We start from the raw sequence: 8,623 nt of genomic DNA, 5'->3' as shown, positions 1-8,623 counted from the left end.
CGCTCTTTAAGATCTCAAAACTCAGGGCTTCTGGTAGTACCTAGAATAGCAAAGTCTACTAAAAGAGGCTGAGCCTTCTCATATATGGTTCCTGAACTCTAGAATAGAGTTCCTGATCATGGTCATAGTGATGGTAATTCTTGTTCTCTATTTCCACTTGGTGATGCTCATCCCGAGGCCTCTAGAGATTCTGCAGCACCATTGATTGGATCCAAGACCTGTGAAGAAATGATCCAGGGCTACGAGGATAACACACACACTTAATACACAAATACTCTTCATTAACCATGTACACACATATATCACCTATATACTCTATAGTTGTGTCCTCCTGATGTTTCAGTATCCCATGTTTAGAGCTGAACTATGAACTCGAATGCCCTGAGTACAGTGCTAGGGATGCAGTGTTTCCCTCACCTCTCCTTCCTTCCCTCTGGAAGTCCACGTGACACCATTCCCCATCGTTGACCTTCTTGTTGCTGGCCTTGATTTTGATGCTGCCGGATCCCATGTCCATCAGCAGGTACAGGAACCCGTCCAGCAGCTCCATGGCGAAGTAGTCACTCTTGGTCTCCCGACCAGGCCGTGTCTCCTTGCTGCCCTGCGGTCGACCGTGGCTGAAGAGCAGCAGTCCGCTGGGTTCACTGGTGCGGAAGTCAAAGGAGATGGAGCTGGTCTTCTTGGTGTCCCAGCGGGGCAGGGAAATGAAGGAGTCTGGCGTCTCGAAGGTCACAGGGTCCAGCGCCGCCACGTCCTCACAGCGGAACACCAGCTCCCCGTGCAGGCTGATCTTTGGGTCCCTCTCGATGGCCAGGCGAGACAGCTCCAGTTTAAAGTCATTGTTCTTGTAGACCACCTGCAGGACACACCAGCAACACTTACCACAGATGCTTCATTTAACGTATAAGTGAACTAGACGTTGCGGAGACTTTTATTTCAGCATGTTGATGTACGTCCATCTGAAACTGAATATTGAGTAGGGGGTGGGACTTTCTTTTAGCGCATCATGACCTCATAGCAAACTAACACTGAGAGAAATTAAATATTGAGTAGGGGGCGGGGCTTTCTATTGGTAAAGCAATGGTAAGATTGAAGTGGTACAGCATATTCTAACTTCCAATTTTAATGGAATATTGAGTAGGGGGCGTGGCTTTCTATTGGTCAAGCAATGGTAAGATGGAAGTGGTTAACAATATTGTGGCTTCCTACTAAAATTAAATATTGAATAGGGGCGGGAATTTTCTATTTGCGCATCACTATCTCATAGCAAACTAAAGGTAAGAGGGGCGTGGCTAAGAATATTGTGGTTTCCAAATGAAATTAAATATTGAGTGGGGGCTGGGCTTTCTATTGATAAACCAAGGGTAAGATGAGAGTGGTTAAACATATTGTGGCTTCCATTTTTAATGGAATATTAAGTAGGGGGTGGGGCTTTCTAACAGTAAACTAATGGTAAGGGGGACATGGTTTAGAACATCTTGGCTTCCAACTGAAACCGAATATTGAGAAGGGGTGGAGCTTTCTAAACTGAATCTAAAGTAAGAGGGTCATCGATAATATTCTGGCTTGGAACTAAAATGGAATATTGAGTAGGGGGCGGGGTTTACTTTTTTGTGCGTCATTACCTCATAGCAAACTAAAGGTAAAGGGGGTGGGGTTTTCTTTTTTGTAAATCATTACCTTATAGCAAACTAAAAGTAAGAGGGGTGTGGCTTAGAATATTGTTGTTTCTAATTGAAATTTAATATTGATTGGGGGCGGGGCTTTTTATTGACAAACATAACAAACTAAAGGTAAGAGGGGTGTGGCTAGGAATATTGTGGTTTCCAATTTAAATCAATATTAAGTATGGGACGGGGCTTTCTATAGATAAACCAAGGGTAAGATGGGAGTGGTTAAGCATATTGTGGCTTCCATTTATAATTGAATATTGAGTAGGAGGTGGGGCTTTCTAATGGTAAACTAATGGTAAGAGGGACAAGGTATAGAATATTGTGGCTTCCAACTAAAACTAAAACAGAATATTGAGTAGGGGTGGAGCTTTCTAAAATTAATCTAATGGTAAAAGGGGTGTGGTTAACAATAATATGGCTTGGAACTGAACTGAAATATTAAGTAGGGGGCAGGGCTTTCTTTTTTGTGCATTATTACCTGATAGCTAACTAAAGTTAAAGGGGTGTGGTTAAGAATATTGTAGCTTCCATTTATAATTGAATATTGAGTAGGAGGTGGGGCTTTCTAATGGTAAACTAATAGTAAGAGGGACAAGGTATAGAATATCGTGGCTTCCAACTAAAACAGAATATTGAGTAGGGGTGGAGCATTCTAAAATTAATCTAATGGTAAAAGGGGTGTGGTTAACAATAATGTGGCTTGGAACTAAACTGAAATATTAAGTAGGGGGCGGGGCTTTCTTTTTAGTGCATTATTACCTGATAGCCAACTAAAGGTAAAGGGGTGTGGTTAAGAATATTGACGCTTCCAACTAAAACAGAATATTAAGTAGGGGGTGGAGTTTTCTAAAATTATTCTAATGGTAAAAGGGGTGTGGTTAACAATAATGTGGCTTGGAACTGAACTGAAATATTAAGTAGGGGGCGGGGCTTTCTTTTTAGTGCATTATTACCTGATAGCCAACTTAAGATAAAGGGGTGTGGTTAAGAATATTGTAGCTTCCAACTAAAACAGAATATTGAGTAGGGGGTGGAGCTTTCTAAAATTAATCTAATGGTAAAAGGGGTGTGGTTAACAATAATGTGGCTTGGAACTGAACTGAAATATTAAGTAGGGGGCGGGGCTTTCTTTTTTGTGCATTATTACCTGAGAGCCAACTAAAGGTAAAGGGGTGTGGTTAAGAATATTGTGGCTTCCAATAAAACAGAATATTGAGTAGGGGCGGGGCTTTCTTTTTGGACATCATTACCTCATTGCAAACTAATGGTAAGAGGGGCGTGGCTAAGAATATTGTGTTTGAAATGTCAAACTGACTTCATCAGAGAAATGCTCCTCCAAACACAGAAGCAGATGCTCAGAATGAAGATTAGCAAAACAAACGTCTTTATGCACAGAGGAATTGTTCACCTAAAGAACAATAATGTGCTCAAAACAGACATTGCAAACGGTCTACACTCGGTTCCTCTGGCCCGGTTCTGCACAGAAACAGCACTGCTGACTGTGTTCGTGCTGATCTGCAGAGACTCACATCCTTCAAGCAGCCCATGAAGTTGTTGCTGACCGGTGATCCAGGCAGATCGGCTGTGTTCGGGCTTCCTCCGATATAGAAGAAATCATCAGAGCCCAGCATGGTGTAATCCTCCTGTGTGTAGCCTGTGGTGGTCAGAATACCATCCACTGAGATAGTGACCTGCGGGAGAAAGAGAGAGAGAGAGACGGAGAGAGAGAGAGAGAGAGAGAGAGAAAGAGAGAGAGATTCCCCCAGAGGAACAGAGAGAGGAGAGAGAGACACTGGATTAAAGAGTCATTGTGGTTCTGCTGGTTCTGCTGGACTGCTTTTACTGTGAACAGACACTCCTGTACTGCAGCTGAACACCAGACTCTCCTCCAATCACTGACAGCAGATTATAATACACAGCTCAGACACCCAATCAAACACTCTGCTTAATTTTATTAATAATAGCAATTATTTTTACATTTACATTTAGCAAACGCTTTTGTCCACAACGACTTACAACTCAGAAAAATGTATAAATAAAAAAATATATAAATATTTTTTTGAGTATTTATTTTAGAAATTTAAGAACTTTTTTCAAAAAATATATTTGCATATATTTATATAAATTTTATTCAGATTTTTTTCTTGTCTGATTTTAACAAAAGTTTTAGCAATATTACTTTTATTCACGAAGTAATTGTTAATATTTTAAGTTTTTCGTCGTTTCATTTCTGTTAATGTTTTAATACTTTCATATTTATTATCTCAGTTTATTGTACTTTTATATTTATGGTTATCCTGTTTCCTTTCATTTAAATTTAAGTGTCATTTTATGATTTTAGGTGAAGTTTATTTATAAAGTAATGTTGAGAGGATCACGTGTTTATGATTGATCACGGCCGGTGCTGCATTATCCAATTTATGATTGACCAATCAGACGATTCCTAATCCACTATAAACACCCTCAGCTCCATATCACAGCCATCTTCATTTTGAAGAATCCCCCCTTCCACCCCTCCTCCTCCTCCTTTCCTAGATGGGTGGCCCAGTGGTTAACTCTGTTGCCTCACAGCAAGAACGTCGCTGGTTGTAGTCCTTACTAAGCCAGCCGACGTTTCTGTGCAGAGTTTACACGTTTACCCCGTGCTCACCAGGGTTCCCCGGTTTCTTCCCCCCGTCCAAAAACATGTAGCTTAAGTTAATTGACTAATTCAAATCAGCACCATAGACATGCTACTAGTCAGTAGTTATCTCTTAAGAGCGATCACTATCTCTTCATGAGCTACTACAGCTAGGGAGTTCACCACATCTACCTGAGCTCAAACTCCCCTCTCGCCTTACCAATAGGAGGGAGCCCCATGCTCGAGAATCTTATGAGCTCAGTGCTCTCTCCCGGGACAGCATGCCAAACACGCTTAATAATCAATCATCAGCTGAGTATGAACTCATGAAGTAGTGATTTTAGTTTTAGTAATTTTAAAGTTTCTATCCAACATCAGAGGTAAATAGGTGCAATATCTATATGAATAATAAGAGTAGAACTAAAATCCAGTGGCGCCCCCAGACAATTTTCTTAGGGGTGGCCAGATGAGGCCATACCAAATCTTGGGTGACACACAAAGCAATAATGAATTCAGTGTATGTTTGAGTTTTTGGTAAATGTAATATTGTGGTTTTAATCCATTACTCTTAAAATATTACGATTCATTACTTGAAATAATTCAGCAAGTACATATGACTCAATATTTCAATATTTCGCTTACAAACCCTTTTCAGGTCAGTCATTTTTCACATTCTTTTTATTACAGCAGAATACAGTATATGCCATGTCTAAAATTAATAAAGATTAATGAATTAATTTATAAAACAAACTGAACGAATAGCATTACTTTATGCACACACACACTCACTAATAATAGCATGTGTCCATGTTTGTTTTTGAGCCACAATATTATTAGATTTGTTGATAAAAAGTGTACAATCTCATGAACCCAAAGTTGTGCATAAATCCCACAAGCAATACTAAACAGCTTGTGTTATAAAAAACTGACTTGTATTTTTATTTTTAAGGCGTAGCAGCCTAATCAGCAAAAGCAAATGCTCTGTAGGAAAGTGAAACTCAAACTAATTCTAAGCCTTGTCAAGTAATGTAAACACAATTAGTATTTAACTGAAAGCTTAACAGACAGTGTATGATAGTTATTTAATTGAAGATGCGTGACAAACATACCCAATGTTGTGTCCTGAATTATTGCCATTGCTGTCTGTTGAAGGTGTGTGTGTGCTGGGAGGGGCAGTGAATCAGCTGCGTTGGTGGCGCCAGTCAATCCACAATAACTTAGTGGCTTTATTGAAATATTGTGAATTTCCTTCAGTGCATTTAAATGAATAATATCAACAGCAAAATAATATTGGGGTGGCCACAGGGAAGGCCAGAGTTTACACAGGGGTGGCCGTGGCCGTGGAGGCGCCCCTGCTAAAACATCCAACTTTTTAACTTTTATTTAAGCTAATTTAGTTAAATAAACTCCTGTTTGCTAAACAACTATATATTACTGAAATTAATATAAAAAACGGAATAAATATATTCTATTTACACACATTTGGATAACTAAATAAATACACTTAATGATGGGTTAAACACCTGTGGATGTTGGCCCAGTAATGATTAACTTACCCCCCCCTCCCCCCCCACACACACACACATGTGTTTACCTGACTTGCTTTTAAATGCTCGGCCAGGATCATTGAGATGTCGAATAATAATGATGTTTTGCCCTTTCTGACTGAACGTGTCCAATTAAACGCAGCGCTGATAAAGGCTGAAGCAGAGCCGACGACTCTATCTGCCAAATTATTATTTTATTCAGTGACAATCAAACACGGAGGCGGAATGAGTTTCAGTCACCTCCGCACAACACCACCTCATTAAACACACACACACACACACACACACACACACACACACAAACACACACACACACACACAGAGCTGTGTTTATAACGCTTCATAAGGAGGATGGTCTGATGTACAGGAGTGTTTCTCACAGTGTTATTGGTACACACAACTCATTTTTATGTCTGTTGCTGGCCTGAGGTCAGTCTGTACGCTGGAGCGTTTCTCAGGGCTTCTTCTCAAGAGCAAATAACATCTTCATCAGCAGATTCATCGTTTACTGAATAATAAAGCGGGTTTCTGGCTCCCGGAGCACAGCGTGAGAAGACTGTACTGTACTGTACGTGTGTGACGGTCCGCGTTCAGGTGTGTGATCCACTGTACTGCCGACACCTCTGATATTAACAGCTCATGATTATTCAGTGTTGACTTATGCTAATTAGACAGCGCTCTGGAATACTGCAATCTGATTGGTCAGTCAGGACATTCCGAGGCGTGTTACCTGCTGATAACCACTGATGATTAATTACTGGCTGATCTCATAACATAAACTCATGTGGATACTGCCTAATGAATATAGTGCTGGCCGAAACTACCCATCACATCACACAATGCGGCACATCAGAGCATCTGATTGGACATATTGTCTAAATGTCATTTTGCTCAGTATAAACACTGATCAGATGTGTATCCTGTGCGTGTGTGAGAGTGTGTGTGCAGTCACTGGCTGGTGTGTGTGTGTGGTCAAGGCGCTGGCATTATGTCAGTGTGATCAGCGCAGGTTTCTGGCCTAGACTCCAGTGATATTACAGTAAATAAACGATGATGGTGAGAGTCGAGCAGCTGTCAGACACACACACACACACACACACTGAGTCCAACACTGAGAGAGAGAGAGAAACGGCTGAAGCAGAAGCAAAGACACACTCCTGCACACAATCACACACACACACATGCACATTTCTGAACACACACACACACACACACACACACACACACACACACACACACACACACACACACACACACACACACACACACACACACACACACACACACACTCGATTGCTTTCACAAAATCTTTCAACCCAAGTTCATTCTGGAAACGTAGCCCCGCTGATGTTTCTGGAGACCGTGGTTTACGAACATGGCCGGAGGTATGTATGGCTGCATTTTATTTTTTAAGCGAACGCTACGGCCGGTGTGACGCCGCTCCTCTTTGCACTCGCCCACTGACAGCTCACCTCCGTATGGAGGGCTTTCCCACCGCAACCAGTTTGTCCGGTTAGCTCATCGTGTATGTCGGCGGAGCGGAGACCCACGGAGCTGACCACTAAGACGGCGATAACCGGGTTCGAGTCCGGGAAAGAGCGATTCCAGAAATCAGGGAAGACAAAAACAGAATCCAGTGAATAACAGGGTGAGAATGTGGTGAACTCTGAAAACGCAGTCAAAATCAGACAAGGGCTTTTCTTTTTCTGGACGGCTTTTGTAAATCGCTGCTTGGGTTTTAAGGAAGCGAGCGGGCGAGCAGGCGGGTCAATCGGTAAAACCGGTTGGGTTTAGGGAAGGAGAAGGGTGGGTTGGGCGATTGGCTGGTCGCCCAGTCAGTCATTCAGACAGTCGAACAGACGGTCACTCGACAGCGGCCTCCGGTGGCTTAACACGAGAACAGCGCGGGCACTAACGGCACTCGTGACAGGCGTTTGATATGCAAAAAAGCAAACACAGCAGCCTCTCGCGAATTTCTGAAAATAAACACTGCACAAATATGTACCTCCCGGGACGCATTTCGTGGTCTCCAGAAACGTCCGTGGGACGACGTTTCCAGAATGAGCCTGGGTTGAAATCTTTGCACTCGTGTACACACATTTGTCTGCTTGAACTCACACTCGTGAAGTTTATCCATAAACAAATGTCGAGAGGATCACGTGCCTATGATTGTTCACAGCTGTTCCAACTTTAGCTAATGACTGATTATCCTATCAGACGATCCTTAACTCACTATAAATAACCAGACTTTCCTCATCTCAATATCTTCGTTTTGAAGAAACCCCCCCACCCAACCCTACTTTCCCTCCTTTCAAACGGGCGTCACAGTGGCCAGCGATTAGCGCTGTTGCCTCACAGCACGAATGCCCCTGGTTTAATTCCTTTCCAAACCAGACGGCATTTCTGTGCGGAGTTTGCTCGTTCTCCCCGTGGTCGCGTGGGTTTTCCCCGGGTCCTCCGGTTTCCTCACACAGTTCAAAAACAAGCACCCAAACAATTAATCAAAATACATTAGCTAAACTCTGAGTACACCTTTCAGCATCCATATCTGACACTTAGCTACTACAAGCAAGAGGGGGAGTCATCGACATCTACCTGAGCTCAAACTCCCCTCTCACCTTGCAACGGGAGGGAGCCCAGGGCTCGAGGATCTTATAAGCTCAGGGCTCTCTCCCGGGACAGCACGCCAAACTAGCTTTACTATCAATCATCAGCTAAGTTGAAACACTCTTGAAACACTAGTGTACACTTACACACTCAATCACGCACACATGAACACACAC

General features: G+C 42.4%; 2 protein-coding genes across 53 annotated transcripts in view; one reads left to right on the top strand and one right to left on the bottom strand.

The window, feature by feature from the left end:
- The window catches only part of nrxn2b (neurexin 2b), a 479,676-nt gene that overhangs the window by 166,618 nt on the left and 304,435 nt on the right, over positions 1–8,623 (bottom strand). For all 52 annotated transcript variants that reach the window (XM_087259563.1, XM_087259583.1, XM_087259577.1 and 49 more), the window contains 2 exons: positions 3,203–3,364; positions 418–856 (listed from right to left, as the gene is read on the bottom strand). In XM_087259563.1, the coding sequence (XP_087115689.1) occupies positions 418–856; positions 3,203–3,364 (601 nt within the window). The remainder of the gene's footprint in view (positions 1–417; positions 857–3,202; positions 3,365–8,623) is intronic.
- The window catches only part of alpk1 (alpha kinase 1), an 859,869-nt gene that overhangs the window by 693,707 nt on the left and 157,539 nt on the right, over positions 1–8,623 (top strand). The gene's annotated exons all lie outside the window — the stretch shown is intronic.

Source organism: Danio rerio, chromosome 7 (genome assembly GCF_052040795.2).
Source record: "Danio rerio strain M-AB ecotype USA chromosome 7, GRCz13ab, whole genome shotgun sequence".
In the NCBI taxonomy this organism is placed as follows: Eukaryota; Metazoa; Chordata; class Actinopteri; order Cypriniformes; family Danionidae; genus Danio; species Danio rerio.
This window is presented reverse-complemented; position numbering and strand designations above follow the sequence as displayed.